We start from the raw sequence: 24,566 nt of genomic DNA, 5'->3' as shown, positions 1-24,566 counted from the left end.
TTTCAGATTAACCACGTCTCTAGCACTTTCATGAGGTTGATGAACCATGTGTTGAAGCCTTTCATCAACAAGTTCGTAGTCGTTTAATTCGACGATATCCTTGTGTATCGTAAAACGGTTGAAGAACTTGTGTACCATTTAAGGTTTATTAAAAAAATCGAAGAAAAAATTAAATCAAATCGATAAATTATATAAATAAATTTTATCATTAAGTATGTAAAATATTAATTTTAATAAATATTGTTAAATACTTTGTATATTTTTTTCATGAAAATTTTGTTTATCTAATAGGCTAATGAACAGTTCATCTTCCAAAAGAAAGTCATGAATCCAAACTCATTTCTTCAAAGAAATTTTTTGAGATATGCCTATATTTTTATTTTATTTTTGGTATTTCTTATAAACTTTAAAAAAGGGTCATAGTTGCCCTTATGCTTTCACAAATAAGTTATATTTATCCTTCGTTATATTTTTCAATAAATTTGTCTCTTTCATCAATCTTTGGGATCATATTTGCCCTGGTCTCTAAAAGAAAGTTATACTTACCTCCTACGACATTAAATGATCATGTCTTCAACATATTTGCTCTTTTATCCAACTTTAGGGTTACTTGCCCTTGTACTATCAAAAAAAGCAATATTTATCCTTGCTGCATTAAATTTCATGTCCCGCCTTAATTTTTTTATGTGGCGCCTATGTGGCACATTAATTTTCCAATTAAATCTACTAATCCATTTTAACCCTCCTACCCAACCTACTAGGATCCTTTTCAAACCTAAAATGTTTGAGACAGTCCTTGACAAATTCAACCTTTTCAAGTGTCAAATGGTAAAAGTGTTCACCTAATGTAAAGGCTGATAAAACAAGCATCAATAGAAGGAGTAGCTGAAGACAAACATTATAAATAAGAGAAAAAAGAATAAGACAAAAGAGAATAAGAGATGAACAATCTAAATATTTCATATCACCTTCAAATTCAAAATTCAATATGGCTAAAGTCAGATTTTACTTGTGATTCAATGTTCATTTCTGGGAAAATAGCAATGTCAATCAAGAGAAGAAGCATCATTGCTAAAGAATAAGAGAGAAGCAAAAAAAAAAAAAGATATTTTCATGTACTCCTTCCATCCTAACGTACCCTTATAGTTGGATAGCTGTTGTCTTCTTTTATTGAGTGAACTATGGACACCTCAACCTCATAAAGAGACGGTGTTTATTATAATTTAGGCCAAACTGCTGTATCAACACTTGGAAGTATTCTTTTCACAGTAGAACTGACGCTTCTTGTCTCAGGTACCAGAGAAGCTAACACTTACCAGATTTACCAGTTGAATAGATAATTATCCAGCAGACAACTAACAAGTGCTGAAAACTCATTGCATCTCAAAGATATGATTTTCTTTGTTCACACAAAAGATATCAAAGAAGTACTGGTTTAATTGTACCCTTTTCATTTTTTTGAAAAAAAAAAAAAACTTCCAACTACCTAAAAAACATGAAGCATGTGCTATTATGAAAGCGAACTTGATCTGAAAGCTGCAGAATCGCACATGGGACAGGAGGCCATCTCTGTATTATGCAACTTAATTCAGCCATCCATGTTCACATACGTTTACACGAAGAGCAGGCATTTTCCTCAAGCCCAAGGATTTTAAACTACAAAGGGTAAGAATATCCTCGTAGGTACTTTGAATCCACACCTGATTCACGTACCAGCGCCAGACGTCCTGTTCGCGCTACCTGTTATGGTAATCAGGCCAGGAAGCTCAGCCTCAAAAAACACAACCATAAAGGAAATTGCAAAGGAAAATTAAAGGTTTCACATGGCCTCATGAACATAGAGCTTTTGGGAAATATACAGAACATGGTAGTACGATATGCGCTATTTTAGCCACTACATGAACTTAGTCATCGCTGCTCATTTGGTAGGCTAAATAAGGAATACAATATCATCTTCCCTATGGGTTGTCAACTGAAATCTACTCATTAATGACATTAAACTCGATTAAATGTATTCCCCTTTCTTGAGCGAATAGTTTTAGCATCTGCATAACCACACCATACGGTGACCAAATTATCTCACATCTCCACCACCACCACCCCTCGTGCTTCCCACTATCTTTTTTCCTTTTTTGTTTTGGTCCCTCTCTGATGCTTATTCAATGTCTTACAACTTATTTTTTCTCAATTTAATGCAAAAATTCATATTTCACATTGGCGCCAAAAATCTCCTGAAGAAGAATGTACAGATTATGCAACACATTTAGGTCAACAGCATCTCTTCACAAAGGTTTATACTTAAAGACTTCATTTCATGAACTGAACATAAGCTGGAATGCATAATTTGATCCCCATTCTCGTTGTCTCATGAACCAAACTAATGACTGAAACGCTGTAGTAAAGACTAGTCATTATAGTGACCCTTATCCCTTTGTATTACAATTCCCTATTACACTCCATCCCTATCACAATCCCTGGACTTCGAAGCCCTTCTTACCTCATTTTTGGGCTAGCAGCAGCACTGGATATTAGGGGATAATAATTTTGATATCAAATAACAGGATTGCAATAAGTAACTAACCTCACAAATACCATAAGGCTCTAGTAGCCGCTGCAAAGCAACCATCTTATGCAAATCTCCTGTAAGCTGGACAAAGCAAAGAAAACAATAGCTCATTAAAATGGTCTAGAGAAGCTTCATCAATATTAGATAAAAGTAAAGGGCTGCCAGGTTGGTCCAATAATTGCAAGTGAAGTGCAGATAAAGCTTTCATACAAACTTTTTTCTTCTTCAGGACAAGAATTAAGAGTGCTACTCGAGTGCTACTCCGTAGAACATAAAGAGACAAAAAAACTGATTCGTCATGATCCATGGTTGTCTGAGGGATCAAAATGGGAATGGTGAATGATTGCATGTTCATAAAAGCAATAGCTGGCCCATGCCAGTTTCTTCATTGAAGTGCAAAACCTTATGCAAGGGATGCAAGCATCAGCTATGAATGATGTATTTCCACTAAAACAAACAAGGAGGGGAAATGGAGGATGAAGCAGGAGCACTTGAAAAACCAAACTTAAATATAACAAATTTAAATACACAATGTTTCTTGCACTAACCCAATAGGCATATCATACACCCAGTAACAAAGACAGCCTGTAAACTAAGTCCAGAGAACACATCCAAAATACTAGTGCAAGGGAATATTCACCTCAAGAGTTATAGTATGGTCAGACACATCAACAGCTTTTGCTCTGAAAATGCTGGCAATATCAAGAACATTGCGGCGTGCTGCAGCATTCACAGCAATCTTTATCAACATTAGTTCTCTCTCAGCAAATGGGTGGTGAGTAAAATCCCGAACCTGAACAGATGCACAAATCCATTCATCATTTTCTGATCATTTGCAAACAAGAATGCAAATTAACATCATAATCTTAGATCGATAGGATCCTAACAAGTTGTTGTTCGTACCAGGAAGGCAACATTGTGTTCAACACAGTAATACCGATACTTGGTTCTTGGCTTGAAAAACAGTTATCTTTGGTTGGTTGGTTTTTGTTTGGACTTTGGACAACAAATGTTTGGATCTGATTTTTCTTTTAAGAAAAATAAAAGGATCAAGGATTTTGAAAACACTCGCAGAAAAATAAATGTGCATGCTTTTTAAAATATTAAAACAATATGTCAGAATTTGCATTTTAACCAGAGGAAGTAGGTCCAGATCAGGAACAAAAGATTGTTTTATGTTCCCGGAGTTGGTTACAAAACCGAGAAACAACTTCAAACCACATTCATTTTCAAAGATAGACAAGTTAGTCCCTTGTTAGACATGAATGATTTGAAAATTTAAGGGGCATGGCATGACAAGGTGCATGACACTGTATTTCTATATGTGCTTTTTGGTTTAGCCCCAATCTACACCAAAAGAAGTAGAAGGAATAAAGGTCACCCATTTCACAGATTCTGAAAACGATACTCACTAAACATCAAAACTCATAAAAATCACTCACTGTAGTTTCAACTACTAATAGGAGTAATGTGCAACACTAAATCTAAAGCATACACATCAGACTCTTAAAGTTATATATGTAAGATGACATACACATCAACTGTTCAATAAATCCATCAACAGTTCAATGCTTAACTTTTAGAAGGTAATAAAGCTGTATATAAATAACCAGCACAAAAATGTGCTGGAAACCAAAATGAAAGTTACATTAGAGGATCCAAACAAAGGTATAAACTAAAGACTAAGAACTCCTTGCTCTTCTTACAAATTAAACCTAATATCGATAATTAAAACTGGATCATCTATATAGTCTGACTTGCACCAAAACAAAATTGAAGAAAACATTCATTTTGAATCATTGCAAGAGGTTGCTTGTATCTTCAAAAGACTTTGAGTCCTCTCTTTTCATATAGTCCATCAAATTGTTGTTGGGGAAATTTTCCAACAACTCTTGAGAGAAAATTCTACACAGTTGCCATTACATCTGTCTTTATTACTTTCCATCATTTGATTAAAAAGAACCATAGTATATACATCTGGTTTAGGAGTTTTATCTGTTGCACATAACTGAAGACATTCCAGGCTTCCTTCTCCTCGATAGGCTTCTGTAATTCTTCTTGTTCCTCTGTAGTGACTGAAGGGTAATTGTTCATGTTACATGGTCTCCACTCTAGTGTCAAGAGTATAGCTTCTCATAAAATGAAATAATCTCCCTTTTGATATCAGTTGTCTCCACAATAGCCTCCCCTTACACCACCAACTGGTCAATATACTTGTTCCTCATATGAAAATTGACTATTCTTTGGAAGAACTTCATATTTCTATCCCCTAGTTTAAGCCGCGGTGTTCTGGATCTTTGCTTCCAAGTTATTTCTTCCTCTTTTGTGTAATTTGCAATAACATAGCAGGTCTTCTTTTCTGGTAACCTCTTCCTTATTTAAGCATCTTTGTTGCTGTATATTATCCAGTTCTGTAATTTGGTTCAGCATCAAAATTTTCCCCATCTCCAAATTCACATATGTGCTTGAGCTCCATTCTTTTAATTTCCCTTTCAAAGCTTTAAGTTTAGCAGCTAAGATATAATTTGGCTTTCCTTCTATAACAAAAGATGTCCACCAAATCTTGACTCTTATCACAAAAAAAATCAGTTTCCAACCACCAACTTTCGAACTTGAAGTAAGATTTGGTGTGCTCCCATCTACCAATTGTAACACTGATTCTAGGGAGTATCTCTTGTTTGATGTTGCTGAACATATCATTCCATTCTACAAAAGAAGAAGAACCCATCAATTGGGAAGATGTTTCCAAACTAGTTTCCTGGTCCATGTATAGCTTGCCCCTACCAGTTAAGGATCAAACATCTCCTTCTCTTCAATAAAGTTATAGTGTACCTCGTGCTTCTGCTACAATTCCTCTTTTCAGAGGTGGATCTAACAATATCGAAATCATCACCTATCACCCAAGGCCCTATGAAATGTGAACAAGCCCCTTGTAGCCCCAATCTCCCACCAAACTTCTTGGCTTTCATTGTTACCCTTTGGAGCATAGACCCCTGTCATATGCCATTTAAAGTCCTAATTTTATCTAAAACTGCATGTCAAGAGTATATGACCTGTTTGCTACAACCTGCCCCTACTATATCTTGCTATCCCACATCATTAGTGCCTCACCTAGTTCCACCAGCCTCTAATTGTTCATACTTCACTCTCATATTTCCCATGCTGTTTGATTGTCTCCCAAATATTTTCTAGTTTTGTTTCCAGAAAACAGAAGACATTTTCTTTCCATTTAAGGATCAAGCTATTAACCATTTCCCATGCTGTTTGATTGTCTCCCAAATATTTTCTAGTTTTGTTTCCAGCAAACAGAAGACATTTGCTTTCCATTTAAGGATCAAGCTAATAACCATTCTCTTTGCCCTGAGATTTAACCGCCTTGCGTTCGATATTATTTTGACATTCATTATTTCCCAATTAAATCTTCCTTCCCCGGTTGCTTGCCCCAATGCTTTTGAGTTTCATATCAATGACGAAACCTTTCAATTCTTGTAAGCCTTTTATTTATGGAGTTGCCGTAACCACGGGCTCTGACTCCTGTTCATTTGCTTGCCATTTGCTATCAATATTCATGAAGAGGGCCAAAGCATCCGCTTCGCAACCATGAATATCAATCCCAAACTGCTTGCTCAATTTAATCACCATCTGACGAACACACTAAGATGCATCCATCTCCCCATCTATCTCCTCAATTTGATACTAATATTTAAAGGTTCAGCATCCTCGATAGGCCATATAGCAGCCTCAAAAAGATTCGACTAATTGCATGTCTTCTTTGTTTCTTTTACTATCAGTTTGTGTTCCTTCTCCCTTTAATGTTTGTCATGGCATTTTCACAATCGTCCCCTGCTTCTTGGTTCGTCATCTCAATTATTTTTGGAACTGATGCTTTTTAGTTGCTTGAGTCGTCATATCTCCAGAACTGCATTTTAAAAAACCAAAGTTTGTACTGTTTAGCTTCAATCTCCATCAGCATTGGGTCCATTTTATTGTGGCTAACCATATTTAACTGCTGTGCCTATGCTGCTTTATTAAGCTTGTATTTGAAATTTGGCATTTGTTTTGGATCTTAACTTTCTATATTACAGTTGTTTTCCCTACTCTCTTCCATATAAGGCTTTATTGTCCATTCGTCCTTTGCCACCACTGCTTCATCTCCTCTGGAGAACACCTTGGTGATTCGCACCAGAGAGGTATAACTTACCTTTATCTACTGTCTTCACATCTTTCGGAACTCCTTCTCCATCTCCTTGGGTCTTTATTCTCTCCCATTTTAGATGGTTTTTTAATGAGGTCTCCTCATCTGTTTCCAGTCATCCCCCACAATGATTGCCGCTGGTTTTGAAGAATTTTGTATCCAGAGATGGAGTAGAAGACCCATAGCTCTAATCAATGTCAAAGTTTTTCGTTGACTAAATAAGCAGCAGCCAGCAGTCGGTGACCACCACTCCAGATGAATCTTCACCCGCTTCCACCACCACTCCCCCTGCAAGATGTGTTCCGCCATATATTTATTTGGAAACTCGAACAGGAAAAGACAGCCACACATCGCAAATTTAGTGTTGCGATGGATGAAGAGGGCACGAAAGTGAGGCTTGCCACTCAACTTATCCCCAAGACAGAAAGCTTTAAATATCTTGGATCCATCATCCAGAGTAGTGGGGACATCGATGATGATGTCACGCACCGCATTGAAGCAGCGTGGATGAAATGGAGGCTTGCCTCTGGAGTCCTATGTGATAGGAAAGTGTCACCTAAACTTAAAGGTAAGTTCTACAGAATGGTGGTTAGACCAGCATTGCGTTGTTATATGGAGTGGAGTGCTGGCCAGTAAAGAACTCTCATGTTCAGAAGATGCATGTTGCGTAGATGAGGATGCTGAGATGGATGTGTGGACACACTAGGAGTGATAAGATTAGGAATGAGGTTATTTGGGAGAAGGTGGGAGTGGCAGACAAGATGAGAGAAGCGAGACTGAGATGGTTTGGGCATGTGCAGAGGAGGTGTGTCAACGCCCCAGTTAGGAGGTGCGAGCGGTTGGAATTGGAGGTTATGCGGAGGGGTAGGGGTAGACCGAAAAAGTATTGGAGAGAGGTGATTAGACAAGATATGACACTACTCCACATCACCGAGGACATGAACTTAGATAGAAATGAGTGGAGGTCGCGGATGAGGGTAGAAGGCTAGTTGGGATAGAATGATGTCTTGCCGAGTGTCGATTTAGGGGGGTCGTAGGACTAGGCGTGCCTTTATAGTTGTGTTGTTATTGCCTTTGATTATCACATTACTTTGCTCTTGTTATTGTTCTTGTCTTATAAAATTTGCATCGCTTTTTTTGCCATTATGCTATAAATATTATTTTTCTCTCTTACTTGGGATTGTGGCTTTTGAGCCGAGGGTCTTTCGAAAACAGCCTCTCTATCTCCATGAGGTAGCGGTAAGGTCGACGTACATCTTACCCTCGCCCCAGACCCCACTTGTGGGATTTCACTGAGTATGTTGTTATTGTTGTTGCATTCTTCCAAGCACTAACAGATCACTTTTAGATATCTGCTAGCATTGGTTTCTCCTTCAAATATTCGCTGAAGGTGCCAACCACACACCTTTCCAGAAATCTATTCTCAAGATACTCGGCTCCTCCAGATTTGAATTGTATTTTTGCAAGTGTTGATTCGAGCTTCAGCAGATTCCTTGTCGGCCATTTACTAGCTCGGACAAAATCTGCATAAGGAATCTTTCGATAATAAAGGCTCCTATGTATTCTTTAATGAAATTCTCAAAATGCAATGCCACTCCACCCTGCATTGAATCTAACCTCAGGAATAATAATGACCTATCTATTTTCTCCTTGTCCAGTCACTATGCTTATTAATCTTCCAAATTTGTTATGTTTCATTGAGCAACAGAAGCTTAACTGTTTCTCGCTTAGCTTCCATCTTCTAATGTGTGGACCAGAATCTTTTGGTGCCTCCCGTAAAACGAAACCAGCCACTCCATGGTTTTCCTACTGAAAGTAGTTCTACACATCAAATATCTGCTTCAGCTCTGGCAATGAGTCTGGTAATGCACATGAATTAAAACCCACAGCAAAATAAATCATTTTCTCACCCATGTTAAGCTACAGTTTTTAGATTAATCACTAATAAATGATTAGTAGAAAACTATTGAAATTGCAGGAAACTTTCAGAGATCGCTGGAGAAAAAAGAAGTTTTTCCTGACCTCCAGAAACTTGCCTGAGAGAATTTCTCGCTCACGTTTCAAGCACCTACAATATCCCCAAATTTGCATTTTCATGCAGAAGTAAATAATTGAACTTTTTAAATGCAAAAGCACCCAGGAAAGTGGTGCAAGAAATCTCCTTTGAGGTAGAATGCTCCACTTGTTCAATGAAAGGTGTGGACAAAAATGCTAAAGCAAAAGGGAATCCTTTGAGGATGCACCAAAGGGTGTGGCCTAGTGGTCAGTGAAGTTGTTTGAGACCTGTGAAGTTCAAATCCTACCGGAGGCAAAAATACTAGGTGATATCTTTCCATCTGTCAAGTCTTAGTGGATAGATTTTGTAATGACTCTGAAGATCATTTTTGGAAATCTCTAGAAAATTACCATTTTACCCCTTCCGATAGTTGTCTGAGTCATGTTTGATCAGTTTATGAGATTAGAATTGAAACCAGATCGAAAAGTTGAGATTTTTGAAAGTTTTGGAGTTTTAGAGGCTTTTGAGTTGGAATAAGTAACTTTAGTCATCATCCGGAGCTACGAGTCTTGAAATGGATTTCCATCAATTCCATCAGCTCCGAAATGCGAAATTTGGTCTAAAAGTGTTGTCGTTTTCAGTTCCAAGGTTTGAATGGTGATTTGAGCCCTTGAGTTGTGATTTAAGTGGAAGTAAAGGCCAAAGTTTGACTTTGGTCATCATTCGGAGTTCGGACATTCATAAAGTGATTTTAGGCCTGCATAGAGCTTCGGTTTATTTTTCGGAGGTTCCATGGGCATTTTAGTCTTTTTGGTGAAAATTAGCAAGTAGTGGTCTTAACGGGTGACAGGTCAAGGAGACCTCGGATCAGTGTTCCAATGGTTCCAATGAGTCCGGAACGTTGAACTTAATAGGGTAGCATGTTTGGTTTGTGTGCACAGGATTCCGAACGAATCCTGAGGGTCCTTTCAGAGAATTTTGAGTCTTGATGTTTTGCAGATGTCTGATAGCTGGGTTTACTCTTCGCGTTCGCGGCCACGATCGTATTTGCAAGAGGTGGTGATGCTTGGCCTCCGCATTCGCAGATCCTTAGCCACGATCGCAAAGGGTGGTGTTGCTTGGCCTCTGCGTTCACGGAGCCTTGGCCGAGATCGTGGAGAACAAATGACCTGGGCGGAACTTAAATTTCCCAAAACGTGATTTCTTCCACATTCCTCCATTTTTCGACCTTAAGAGCTCTAAGGATGCGGTTTCAAAGAGGGTTTTCAAGATAAATCTTTTGGGTAAGTGATTTTAACTCCAATCCTTCATTACCCATTTTATTATTTTGTGATTTCAACATCAAAATTAGTGATTTCAATTCCAAAAATTGAGGGTTTTCTCATGGACTTTGAATTTGGTATTTTGGGCAATTGGGGGTGATTTCTAACTCGTTTTTCGATACGATCTCACGTGTGAGTTCCTGAATCTTTGGGTAACATATTTTCAATAAAAATTTCCACATTTACCCTTAGCCCTTGGATTTGACTTTTTGGATATATTTGGACCCGATTTTTGAAAATAACAAAATGGATATCGTTGTTCATGATTTCTTATGGGATTCTATATTTGTATAGATTGTGTGGATTCAGAGGCTCGACGTAAAGGAAAAGCCCAAGTCCCGAGTTGATTTCTTCACTTTAAGGCAAATGGACCTCTTTGACTTCTTTACAACGTGCTTAGACTCTATGTGTTGCTTCGTTGTGATTGGGAGTAATGGGGAATAATGGGGGTGTGCGTGTGGATAAAATGATGAGTATCCACCCGAACACTAGAGTCAAGCATGTTGGGTTAAATTGTACGTGTTGAGTCACTATTGTATGTGATGCTATGTGGGCTTGAGATGGCTATTATGATGTTTTGTTTTATTATGCCCATGAGTGGCACGATTGATTCTTTGAATGAAAATTGCTAACCTCTCATTGTGCTTGTCATCTTGTGTACTTGTATGTTGGTGAAACTCAAATATAAGATCAGTATCCTTATTATGCCGATGGAAAATGGTTTCGGCGAGTGTTATGCCGATGGGAAATGGTTCCGGCAAGATGAAAAAGAAAGACAGAGGATATGATATCGAGGGACGTACCCCCGCCGAGGGTGATATGATATGATTTCGAGAGACATGCCCCGCACCGAGGGCGGATGCATGGACTAATAAGTCCCACATGGGTCCTGACGTGCTTGTGCAGCGGGTGTGTACCGATAAGACAGACATGCATTATTTTCTACGACATTTGCATTGCAATTGCACATCATTATTATTGATCGATGTTAGTGAGTGATCTATTATCTTGGTGATAGATTGCTTTTGTCAATGCTACTTGAAAATTCCCCCTTCTCCTTGTTATTGATATTGTTGAGAACCAAATGGTGTTGCTTATATGCTAACTACTTCTATCGTGTTTTATCCTTAATTACTATTGCATCTGTTAGGATGGGTTGGTTGTTGAATCTCTGTGCAGGTTGTAGTATTCGTAAGTTTGGATGGTGCGTCAGGGTTTAGGGTGCTCGTCACCGCTTCGTTTTAGGTCAGCTAGGGATGCTTGCTAAGTACCCGTTGTTGTTTTGGTACACACTCCCTTTCTTTTCTACACTTGTGTAGGTCATGAGCCCGCCAGTACATCCTGATCTCCTTCTTGCATCAGTGTCCGAGGCTTACATTTTGGAGTACGTGAGGTAGTTGTTAGTTGCTTCGGCAGGCATCACATACCCTTTAATTTATGTCCTTAATCTATTCTAGATATGGAGACATTCAGACTTGTATTTTCTTTGAATTTGTATTGTTATCTAGTGGCTTGTACTCGAGACACCAAGTTTTGGGGAAGGTTTTATATTTATATACTTATGAATTATGCGTAATGTTGTTCTTAGTTCCTTAGTTTCTCTTCTTTTCTAGAATTACCCTTATAAAAAATTGTCCAAGCTTACCTGTCTAGGTGGGATAAGACAGGTGCCACCACACCCGATTTTTGGGTTGGGACAAATTTACCTGGTGCCTATACCAGTGGGATGTAACAAGTACCGTATTGAATTAATCGAGGTGCCTACAAGTTGGCTCCGACACCACTGGTACCAACAAAAACGAGAGTCCTTTGAGGATTGACAATTTCTTCTTAAGTAGTACACCCAGAGAATAGGAACTGGTTAACACATTGGGATACAAAGTTGAAAGAGTGACTAGGTTAAAATCCTCCTAAACTATCATCATTGTATGAATTTCATACCTAAACTACTAAGCGTTCACAAACCCCCCTAAGCTACTATGAACTCATATTAAACCCCCACCCCACCCCCGAAGGAATATGACAGGTTACGTGAACATCATGCCCCAAAAGCTCTTCCAAGGAGTTTCACGTGGCAGTACGCATGGAATTATTTTTTAAGTGAATGGTTAAAATCCCCAAAACTACCATCGTTTTATTAGTTTCATGCATAAACTATAGTGTTTGCAGAACCCCACTGAACTCATTGTGCCAGGTGTACTCTTTTTTCATCTCCCACGCAACTCTCAGGAAGTTATCCTAAATATTGTGCCACATATTCAACTGGTGGGTTTTCAATCAAAGAAAGTTATAGTCCAGGGGTAACAGGAATATCCAGTAGTATAAGTATGAAACTCGCAAAATGGTGAGAGGTTAGGCCGTTGGGGGTTTTTTAAAATATATTTACTCAAGTGAAAAAGTTCCCAACAAATGATTAATGAGCAGTTCAATACTTGAGGAACAACTTCTGAAAAGTGCACCCAAAAGAGGGAAAAGAAAAAGAAAAGACATTGTAGTACTTCGCCAGATGAATATACTACTCTATAAAGTTCATCCTAGATTTAGAAGGCTTTATCTGGTATTAAATATGTTCTGTCACGATAATGTGAATTAAAAGAAAAAGTGACTAAAACATCACCATTCTTACACCAAGTCACTTCCCAGCCTCTGAAGAAAGTTCTACAGTTGACAAGTGAATGCAATTTTTTGACTAAAATATGTACAAAATCATCCATCGGATTGGATGTCGAGCCAGCACTTCTGATGGATGACTACTTACCTCATGAATATCAACCAACTTATACAGTTGCTGCACCAACTTGCTAATTGACTCATCTGTACCAGGAACAACTGTCGTAATACGAGAAAGCCCCTCAACTTCAGCATGTCCAACAGCTAAACTCTGGAGAGAAAATTGAAAAACAATTAATTAGGAAGAAGAAGAAGTCGAAAGGATATGAAAACTTAGCTTCTGTTACGAAAAACCCAAATATTTGAACCTACTTGGATGTTATACCCTCGTCGAGCAAAAACTCCAGTGACTATGTTGAGAACTCCAGGAGAGTCATTCACAAGCATTGACAAAGTGTGTGAGCGGAGCCCACTTGTCTGGAAGAATTAAGCCAATGACTAAAGTGAACATCATTTGTAGGCACTTTTCAAATGAATAGACTATCAGTCGAGACATGGAAAACATGAAGACGTGGAACTCAAGAATGAAAAGACTAGCAAAAGCTGTTCCCAATCTGAAACATCCTTAGAATTGCAGAATATTTATGGGCCATGTCACCATGGAGATTACTCAAGCAAACATCAAGACAAAGACAGCTGAGACAAAAATTAAAATGCAATCAGTGAGAAATTAAGGAGGCAATTAAATACAAATTCAAGTTAGCTCTGGGTTTTTGCCCGAGGGCACAAACTAAGTTTCATATATTGTGCTCACAATCTTTATTGGGAGAGATCTAAATGGCCATGCAGATAAAGATAGCGACAACATTGAACAAGTCTATGGTGGTTATCGTTATGGTACTAGAAATAACTAAAGGAAGGCTACATTAGAATTTGCATTCTCACCCAATTACTTATAAGAGTGGGGGTAACCATAGTCAAACAGACTTTATCCTTACAAGAAGACGAGATAGAAGTATATGCAAGGATTGTAAGGTTATTAGGGAGAAGTGATGACCACCCAACATAGGTTAATAGTCTTAGATGTAAAGCTTAGGAGTAGAGTGGGAAAGGTGATGGATTAAGTTTCAGATATTGTGCTTACAATCTTCATCAGAGGAGATATTAATGGCCATAGAGTTAAAGATAGCGACGACTTTGAATAAGTCCATAGCGGTTATGGTTACGGTACTAGGAATGACAAAGGGAACGCAATATTAGAATTTGCTTTAGCTTATGATGTAGTGGTAGCTAACACATATTTTAAGAAGAGAGATTCTCACCTAATTATTTATAAGAATAGGGGGGAACATAGTCGATCGTTAAAAGAATATGAGAATAGAAGTATATGCAAGGACCGTAAGGTTATTACAGGAGAAGAGATGACCTCCTAACATAGGCTAATAGTCTTAGATGTAAAGATTAGGAGTGGAGTGAGAAAGGTGTTGACTTGCAAACAACCGCAAATTAGGTGGTGGGCACTAAAGGGCGCTAATTATTGTTTCAAGAAAAATACGGGAGAGGGGAGTTTGGAACTTCGAGTGAGACGCAGACATTATACGAAAGAAAATGTCAAGTTGCATTGGAAAATAACAACTGAAGTGTTTTAGGTATGCCTAAAGGTATAGGACCTCAACCACATGAATCCTGGTGGTGGTATGAGAGGTAAAAATAGTTATTAAAGCTAAAAGAGATAGTTAGAGGAAGTTTCCAAAAGAAAAGGACGGAGAATCCTTAAAGAATACAAGAGAGCTAAGAAAGGAAATTGTAGTAAATCCCTAAGGGAAGCTTTAGATGGCTTGTATCGCAAGCTAGGGACACAAGAAGGGGAGAAAGAAATGTTTAAACTAGCACAACTAAGAGAGAAGAAGGATAAGAATTTAAACCAAGTGAAGTTTTTTTTTAAAGTTAAATATGGGCAAAAAAGCCCATTTATTGAATCAAAAAAAAAGGTTCCAACATAAAGTGTATCAAGGATGATTCTCAACAAGGGTTTACAGGAGATAATGAGATCAAGGAGAGATTGAAATACTATTTCGATAATTGCTTAACTCAAACCAAGAGAATACCAATTTAGACCAACACACATTTGTGAATAATAGAAACTTTAGCTATAATGGTAGAATTAAGCCGACAGAGGTAAAGGATGTCATGAAGAATATGAGGATTGAAAAAGCTTGTGGCCCTGATAGTATTCTATAGAGGTTTGGAAGTGTCTTGGAGAGGTCGGAATAGAATGGCTCACCAAGTTATTCAATGCTATAATAAGAAGTGGTAGGATGCCCAATAAGTGGTGGAAGAGTACCCTGACTTCGATTTATAAGAACAATGGAGACATTCAAAGTTGTGCAAAACTATCATGAAATTTAGCACAAGAGACATATGATGAAACTCTAAGAAAGAGTGATAGACCAGACTCTTTTTAGGAACACGAAGAGTGAAAGACAATGAGTTTGGATTTATGCTCGGTAGATCTACAACGGAGGCTATATTCTTGCCAAGAAGATTAATGGAAATCTATCGCAAAAAGAAGAAAGATCTATACATGGTGTTTATCGATCTAAAGAAAGCATATGATAGAGTATCGTGCAAGGTTCTTTGGTGGGTGAAGGAGAAGAAAAGAATTCCTATTAAGTATATATATAAATATAAAGGACATGCATGAAAGAGTACTTGTTAACCCTAGGATAAACTAACTGACAAAACACAAGATGAGGTTCTGTGGTGTATGTTATTTGCTGATGATATTGCTCTAATTGAGAAAAATAGTGATGGTGTCAACCAAAAACTTGAACTATAAAGAAGCACTTCAGAAACTAAGGGTTTTAGGATAGTAGAAGTAAGACTGAATATATGCATTGCGGGTTTAGTCAACATGAGGAGAGAAGTTGAGGTAAGACTAGACGAGATTCCAGTGCCAAAATGCAAACAATTTAGATATCAAGGCTCGTTATGTCAAGAGAATGGAATGATAAATGAAGGTGTTTCTCATAGGATTAAACTAGGATGGTTGAAATGAATAGGTGCTACAGGGATCGATCCTAATCTCAACAGTGGCAAAGATGAAAGATCCAAACTATTCCTTCCTTTGGATCTTTTATTATAGAGAGCAAGAGCGATAAGCCCATCATATAATATACAAGGAAAATGTAAATACAAAAGCATGTTGCTTTGGTTTTCCAAGAAAAATTCAACAAAAACCCCTTCCTGAAAATTGCACAATTAGGTTCATATCCTTTATAGGTTATAGCTGTAATGACCCGTTAGGTCATTTTGAGAACGAGTCCTCTTCCCTTCATAAAAGACTCATTCCGTATATTTAAATTGGGAATTTTGGACTATTCGATAACTTCAGTTAATTAATTGATGGGTGATTTTAAATAATTAATTTAATTGATGGGCTAAAGTATTAATTTATTTAATACTTATACCATTTTTCTTATATTTAATAAAATAGGTTAGTAGGGTTTGTTATTTTAGTACATAATTAATTAGAAAAAGAAGAAAATAAATAATAATAAAAGAAAAGAAAAAAAATAAAAATAAAAAATATATATATATACAAACTGGACGAGAACAGCGACGAACGAGAAACGATTACAAACTGAAAAAAAAACATACGGAGAAAGAAAGAAAAGAAAGGGGAAAAGAAAAATAAAGGAGGAGAAAAACAGGGATTTTCATTCCAAAGAGTCAAGGCAATTATTCTCATCCTTTCCATTAAATTTTTATGCGATTATGAACATATTTTTAGGGTATATTGGTGGAGAAATAACGCTGAAATAAGAAAATATGACCCTAAAGTTCTTCACATAAAATCTTGATTTGGGGGTCAAATAACGATCCGTTTTAGCTGAAATTTGACATGTGAGTTTATTTTATCATGAGTGAACATAATCGGAAAAAAAAATCAGATTTGACTTCAATGACTCGGGATGACTTTTTGACCCAATTTTGATCCGAAAATAAATATAGCAATATGAGTGTCATTGGATTCGTATTCTTATGAAGATTATGTATTTGAACATATTTTGATCGTTAGGAAGCGTTACGAAAGTCTCGAGTTTTAAAGTGATTATTCAATTTAATTAAGGTTTAACCCTAGTTTTGAAATTCAGAAAATATGGGAGTTGACATGTTAAGTGGCATCAAGATTAGGAACGTGTTTATAGATTTGCTTAAATTTTTGGGTCTAGGCTAGACATATGGTAATAAGGGTGTTGTTAGTTTCGAAAATCTTATTGTGATTATTTATTTGACTAGATTACGTTGATTTGGAGGCCCAAGAAAAGGGAAGGCTCAAGTCCCGGAGTGATTGCTTGATTAATTAAGGCAAGTGAATTTCTAAACCTCGATTTAAGCTTGTAGATGCTTGTATTTTCGTGTTATGTGTACTGGAAAGTAATGAGAATTGAACTGGGTTATTGACTGTATGATTGGCCTTAAAAATGGAGATAAAGGGTATAAAATGGTGATCTAATGACAAGTTTTGGTGGAATTGATATGTTGTGATTATGGGTTTATTTTGGACATATGAAATAACTATGTTGATGTGAGATAGAAAAAATTATTGTTGTCGTCATGTTATTATCGTGAATTATATGAACATGAATTGATTGCATTGGTTCTAACATATTGTGTTGAGACTGAAAATGATATGAAACAAAAGGGGTCGGGCCACACGCTCCATAGCAGGTATTATGAAACAAAGGGGTCGGGCCACACGCTCCGTGGCATTATGAAACAAAGGGGTTGGACCACACGCTCTGTGGCAGGATATGTATATTGAGGGGATGGGCCACACGCTCCGTGGCAGGTTACATGGACAGAAATGTCCCCCATGGGTTCCGGACTGTAATTCAGCGGATGTGTACCAATAGGACAGATATGCATCATCTCATTGCATTGCATCGCATTTTGTTGATATTTGTGAATTCATGTTTACCCTTTTATTGCTCTGTATATGTTGAACTTGACTTGATATGATTCATTGATGAGACTATTGATGAGTATTATTACTGTTATTATTGTACGAGTGTAGAGTTGGGCTGGTTTTATGCAGGTTGTAGTTAAGGAGGGTCGGTTGGGAGGACAGGAGTACTTGTATCTATTGAGCTTTGCTTAGTTTTAATTGTCCACTTGCTGAGTACCATGTTGTTTGGTACTCACCCCTTGCTTCTATACTTGTGTAGGTTGTGAGCCCGGACTTGCTTGATCTCCTAGTATTTCCACCACATCCGAGGCTATCATTTTGAGTGTTGAGGTAGCTGTTACATCCATCTAGCGAACACCTCTTACTCTTTTATTATGTTTTAGTCCTACTCTAAAGACAAAGACATTGTGACTGTATTTTCTTTCGTACTTCGGTAATTTATTAGTGGCTTGTATACGTGACAACCAGTCTTGGGGGATTTTGAGATTATTTATTTTTTTTGACTAAGTTAAACCTTGTTTTATCTCAATTACTTCCGCATTTACTTTCCGTTGAGTTTTAGGCTGACTTGTCTCGGTGGGTTGAGATGAGTGTCATCACACCCGGATTCGGGTCGTGACAATAGCAAAACAATCATGTGATAATCCCGTCATATAATATACAGTACTAATTATCAAAAAAAAAGAAAAAACATGTGATTTTACACACATTTAGAGTCGAGCAAAATTGTCAAAAGCCATCAACTCAGGACAAATTCCCTGGAAATGCTGAATGAAAAAGGATGTATAAATCAAAACCCTCACTAATATGTAAAAGGATTCATCTAGAAAGGAACAAAGGCACCTTTGAGGAATAGTTAACCATTTCTTACATCTTCATCATTGAGAACACCCCAGTGAGCATCAAGAACTTGATTGACTCCAGAGTTGTCATCTGTCTCGATTGGATAAACATCTCCCTTCATTTAGAAAAAAAGAGTGCATACAAAATGAGAAATTCAGGCTATTGTTGGAGGGGAGGAGAAGAAAGACATTGAAGGGTGTGCAGCGACTATACGCACCATCTCAGGTTTTAATATCATATTGAACTTGCTCAATTAGTGAATTATTAACTATGTTATGCTCATAGTATTTTTACCCATACAATTATCTATAAAGATGCATTTTGCGGAATTTGATCTTTTCTCTAGACAAATCTTTAGTGTATACTTCTGGTATAAAGGACATTGATGCAAGAAAATTTACTTATGAAAAAGCAATACATATGCAAAAAACACTTCACAAAACCATGTTAAATAAATAAAACAGATACACTATGTTCTTTTTATGTTATTGAGAAAATTTGTTTTCACACTCATGACTATTTCTTTTTTAAGCTTATCACAAACATAAACTGAATTCTGATAAAGAAAATGATTCATTTATTATTTCAACTGTGAGTAGAAGAATTCCGGCCTTGCTGAAAATTACCAACTAGCAATTGGCTGTGTGAGGAGAATTGCATACCTCAGCCATTGACATAGATTCTCCATTAGGAGTCTTCTTGGTTGTCCCCAAAACAGTATTAGCAGACATCGCAACTTCAAGATCTGGGTATGATGCTGCTGAAAACCGCCAAAAAGGAGCAGATTCCCCCATCTTTTCCCTTCTCAAAGCAATCTATGTTTTAACCAATCAGGTGAGCATTGATTCCTTGGAAAATAAATTTAAATAGCAAATATTACAAAATAAAAAAGTATGCTACTCAAAACTTATAAAGATTTCCTTCGAGATACCTTCCCAGTACGCGCAATTTCTCTAATTCCAAATTTACTTAAGTTCCTCTGAACAGCCACCATCTTCCCTGGATCTCCAGTTACCTGTATTAATGATGACATGCAACTTAAATGCGGATTTGACTTTGGCTCAAATTTTGTAACTATACAGCCATGACATGCAGGAGAATTAATGCTACTTGCAACTTCTAAGCATTGAGAGAACCACAATCTGTCAGTTCTAAAGAGTGGTCAGCAAAACACGTCAATGCTTATTGAGTTGACAAAGAGGAAATCTTGCTAAAACTGCTTGTACTGCTGCAGTTCACTCAGCCATGACTAAACACCATTGACATAAAATGAGAAACTAAAAAAAACATTTGGGCAAAGGAAAGCAGGATTGCGTGTTTGTAGATTAGGTCATGATTTTTCTTTTGCCCAATTCTAACTCCAAATAATTAGAACATAGTCACGACTTTTCTTCTTTGGTAAAATATTACTATCTTGAGGTATAAACTATATAACACGTTTTTAATTACTTTTTTGAGTAATATATACAACACAGTTTTCGTCCACATTGTCCCTTTGAGCTTGTCCTGAAATTTACTTATTTTTGCAGCAGAGGTGAAAGTATCCATACTCGAAGAAGTACGTGGTGGATGTACTTAGAGAAGCACTACGCATCATTGAGATAAATACATGATCGACCACATGAAGAAACCGGAAATTATGGCACAGGATAATGGAAAAGCATCAGAAAATCAAAGGATCCAACTTTGATTTCTCCTACACGCCTAAGCCTGGGTGGTGGAGTTATCGAATTTTATGTATTGAAGATGCAGGTAATGATTGAATGGTTGAGGTACAAGCCCAGACATGAGTATTATTGGAAAAGGGGATGGAAATAGTAGATATAACCGGAGACTGACGTATGATCTAATAAATCAATACTAGATGCTATTTGCTTCATAAGAATAGAACTTACTGCTATCAAATGAAAGAGCTTCACAGGAATTAGGACTAACCTTGATCATCAGAATTCATTTGGAAAGAAAAACTGAAATTGTCAGTATTGCGAGATATGATAGACTCTCTCTGTCCCATTTTATGTGGCACCCTTTCCTTTTTAGTCTGTCCCAAAAAAGAACGTCACTTTACTATAATTACAAACATTTTAACTTTAAATTCCCCTTTTACCCTTAATGAAATGATTTACAACCACACAAATATCTAAGGATTGTTTTAGACCACAAGTTTCAAAAGTCTTCTTTTTTTCTTAAACACCGCGCCAAGTCAAGTTGTGCCATATAAAATGGGATGGAGGGAGTATTTCTTTTTGATAAAGAGATATGACCTATTTATTGAAACTAGAATAGAAATAAATCTTATTTTGGACATAAGATTTTTATCTAACCGTTTTCCTTTTTTTCTCTGAACATTGATTTTATCAAGGGTTATCTTTGGTTAGAGATCAGATTTTATCTACTAACTTGAGGAGTCTTTTTCGTTAGTTACACATAAAGCTTTATATAGGAGTTCTCACTATTTAGAGTTCCTACTCTATAATAAGACCTTTTCATACTTTGTTTGGAATACACCTGAATAATAGACGAATTGATATTGGTGAAAATCTCCCTCTCTATTATCTTTTCTTAAAAAAAAAATAGTAAATCTACCGCTGTATTCTCTCTTACTATTTTCCCTACTTTTTGTCCCTCTCTCTCTCTCTCCTCTCTATTTCTTTCTTTTTTTCTTTTCTCTCATTTATTCTCACTCATTTATCCTCCTTTTCCTCTATTTTCTTCGGTCTCCCTTCTAGCCCTGCATTAGTAATTCCCTAACAGAGTTACATTACTGAAACCATTTTAGGTATCTACGTACAAAAAAAATGTCAAACATTTGATATCCAGTTCACAAGCATCAAGTTCAAGAAAGAAAAAGATGGATTCTGATCTATGTAATCAAACATTACCTCAATAGTCAGTGAATGATCAGAGATATCCACAATTTTTGCCCTGAAAATGTCCACCAACCACATAACCTAGTAATGACCAAAAGATTTGGATCAATCATCACATAATAGTCATCTTACTCAGATGACATATTAGAACCAAGGGAAACAGTATAAGAACCTCCGCACGGTATTTTGGATTTGCGTTGATTTTGATAAGCATTAGTTCACGTTCCACTTGTGGCTCCTTGGATAAATCTTCAACCTGACCATCAACTTTTAAAGATTAAACCAAAAACACCAAATAGAAAAGGAAAGTAGAGGAGCAGAAAAAAGAAAGGCATTCATGTTACACCACCTAAAGCTTGAGACATCAGTGAAGGCTCTTTGAATAATAATTAAGCTCTTTTATCAACAACAACAATGCAACAGTCCCAAACAAGTTGGGTGTCGGCTATATGAATCCTCACTGACCACGTACTCCCTTTAAGCTCTTAAAAGTCAGCTGATTGAATCATGAATTAGTTCAAGTACTAAAGACCGTATTTATAACCATAGCTAAAACCTTTTCCTTGATTTTGAGTATTGAATATCTTCAGCCGTTAAACAACATTTTTCTGAATAGCAATGGATGTCCATTCAATTGACACAAATCTACATGTAGACTCAAACATTAATGTCATCACTTCAATTTTTATAGATACCATATGAGACAAACAATTCAACAAACTAGTAACATGTATTATGATGCATTAGCAAAGGGGTGGATTTTGCTACTACAAAAATTGGCAATACTGTACTCTGACCTCAATTGAAGCATGCAAAGATGTTAATTTGACCCAAACTAATTGTATTAAGAACTATACATCCAAGACATTAGTATGATTCACCAAACAAGTGGTATAAATGCCCAGTGGCGGGGTCAGAATTTTTAATAAGGGGGTTCAAAATCTGAAAAAGTAGACACGTGGACTAGCCAAAGGGGGTTCGACATCTAATATATAAACATAAAAAATTATTTTAACCATGTATAAATAATATAAATTTTTGCCGAAGGTGAACCCCCTCATTGTAAGGTAGCTCCGCCCCTGTAAATGCATATACACTTCATTTTTTATGATAAGGGAACCCGCAGTCACTCTCCTTCAGGTATCCACAAGGTAAACCCCGCTCCAATGTAGTAGCTCACAAACCACTTTGAGGTAAACTACACTAGGCAAGTCCCCTGCTACGAGCTCGGATGATAAAGCATGCAGTAGGTTTCGAACTTGAGACCCCCCATTTGAGAGATCCCATGTTCCACCAACTCGGCCACCCTTGCGGGTTAATGCATATCCACTTCATTGTCCCACAATAAAGTTTAATTCCTATGTTACAACCAAAGCCCATACAATTTCGTCATGCACAGACTACTCCTAAATGGTCGACATCACTAGTTCTAGTTCAAGGAACCAAGACCTGAGTACTTAGTCAAACAGCTTATAAATTGAAATACAATATGAAGATCAGAATTATCACCTTGATCACATTTACGAGCTTTTGTAACTGTTCCATAACTTGCTGTAACACCCTTTCAGTTCCAGAAACCACTATAGTAAAAAGAGCCTTGTCCTTGTTTAGACCAACAGCAAGAGACTCAATATTATACCCTCTTCGAGCAAAGACTCCCGCAATGCGATTGATCATTCCACTTTCATCACCAACAAACACTTGAATAGTATGCCGCCTCCCCCTGTAGTCACATCTCACATACATTTACACCAGCATAACTTCATAATTCTTAATAGTAGACGAAAACCAGTAATTAAGATTATTTTTCTTAATAACAGAAATCATGTTATTGAGGTGTAATTTGATTACTTATACAATTAAATTATAAAACTTGTGAAAATTGTTTAAAATAATGTCACCGGTGGATGGTAGCTAACATCTTAAATCAATTTTTAAAAAGATTATGATATAAGTTGAAAGCAGAAAGATTTGGCCACGATATCCTGAAACCTTTTTATAGTTTTCAATCTTTGTAAATTATGAACTTAAGAATAAAACGAAACTGATTTTTCTGATCAGACTTGGAGAAATTTAAGCAAAGAAAACGTACGTTTGTCTGGTGGAAGAGGTAGATGAGTCGAAAGCTGTGAGAGAGTGGTCTTCACTTGCATGTTTTCCATCAGCTCTTATGGCAGAAACTACAACTGTTTTGGGATTTGAAAGGGTGAAATTTGGTTTCGAAGTTGAAAATCCAACAACTTGGAAGAAACCCAAATGAGGAATAGAGGAATAGAGAGAAATGGAAGGTCTATTGAGGATGTTGAATGGAGTGGAGTGAGTTGAGACAGCCGCCATTAGCAACAACGTTTAGAGAGCTTGGAAGAGAAATCCTTCGTAACGCAAAGATGATTTCAATTAGTCAAAAAGGGCAAAGGAAAACTCACATTTTGACGTAACTCATTTATATTTTTTCCCAAAAAAAATACTAATCTCCTTGCGGGTCCTCTCTTTATTAAAAGAAAAATCTGCGCAATGAAATTATTTATTCAAATTGAATCTAATTTAAATTATTTATTTTTAATAGATTCATCACCTAAATTATTTACCCTCTTACTCAATTTTTTCTCTTTTAATTTCGCGCATAACGTCATGCTGACCGCTCCTCTTTGATACCATCAGAGTATATTATACTCTGATGGTATCAAGCAGTTTCACTGAAGCATTGTCTCTTCTTTCTTGATACCATCAAAGTATATATATATATATACTTTCATAGTATTAAATATGTATTTACGTCAGTGCCCTTTTCTTGTTGCCCTTTAAACCATCAGAGTATATTATACTTTAAGGGTATCAAGCAGAAACTTATTGATACCATCAGAGTATATTATATATTCTTATGGTATCAAATGCACGAGATAATTAAAAATAAGAGGTATGAAAATAATGGGATATCCAATGATAAATAGTTTTCTTTTTGGAGTATAACAATAATTATCCAAAAAAAACACTTATACCCAAAAAAAGATTATCTTAAATGTTTCATTACTTTTATACTCCATTTTTATTTTAAATGCATCCGTTGATGTCAGCACCATTCTTTTTTTCATATCTGATATCATCATAGTATATTACAATATATGAATATACTCTGATGGTATCAAAGAGTAACTGACCAATGTATTCATTGAAGAACTGTTTCTTACTCTT

General features: G+C 36.7%; 1 protein-coding gene across 1 annotated transcript; it reads right to left on the bottom strand.

Moving 5' to 3' along the window:
* Positions 1–1,363: 1,363 nt before the first annotated feature.
* LOC129870273 (acetolactate synthase small subunit 1, chloroplastic-like) lies at positions 1,364–23,800 on the bottom strand. Its single transcript, XM_055944995.1, has 12 exons — positions 23,467–23,800; positions 22,884–23,097; positions 21,547–21,630; positions 21,387–21,455; positions 19,436–19,519; positions 19,167–19,319; positions 18,533–18,619; positions 13,062–13,166; positions 12,838–12,960; positions 3,207–3,359; positions 2,582–2,647; positions 1,364–1,740 (listed from the first exon to the last, which is right to left on the bottom strand). The coding sequence occupies exons 1-12, from the start codon at positions 23,709–23,711 to the stop codon at positions 1,657–1,659; spliced, it is 1,467 nt and encodes a 488-aa protein (XP_055800970.1). The 5' UTR covers positions 23,712–23,800; the 3' UTR covers positions 1,364–1,656.
* Between the last annotated feature and the right edge of the window lie 766 nt (positions 23,801–24,566).

The sequence above is a fragment of the Solanum dulcamara genome, chromosome 10, assembly GCF_947179165.1.
Source record: "Solanum dulcamara chromosome 10, daSolDulc1.2, whole genome shotgun sequence".
NCBI lineage: Eukaryota > Viridiplantae > Streptophyta > Magnoliopsida > Solanales > Solanaceae > Solanum > Solanum dulcamara.
The sequence above is the reverse complement of the archived record's forward strand: the minus strand, read 5'-3'. Positions and strand labels throughout refer to the sequence as shown.

What these genes read in the sequence shown, in the direction of transcription:
- LOC129870273 (XM_055944995.1), bottom strand. Translation starts at nt 23,711, where the DNA reads ATGGCGGCTGTCTCAACTCACTCCACTCCATTCAACATCCTCAATAGA. An exon ending in AGCTCGTAAATGTGATCAAG is followed by an intron (nt 21,631 to 22,883) that starts GTGATAATTCTG and finishes GTTGATGGTCAG; the next exon opens with GTTGAAGATTTATCCAAGGA. An exon ending in AAATTGCGCGTACTGGGAAG is followed by an intron (nt 19,320 to 19,435) that starts GTATCTCGAAGG and finishes GTTAAAACATAG; the next exon opens with ATTGCTTTGAGAAGGGAAAA.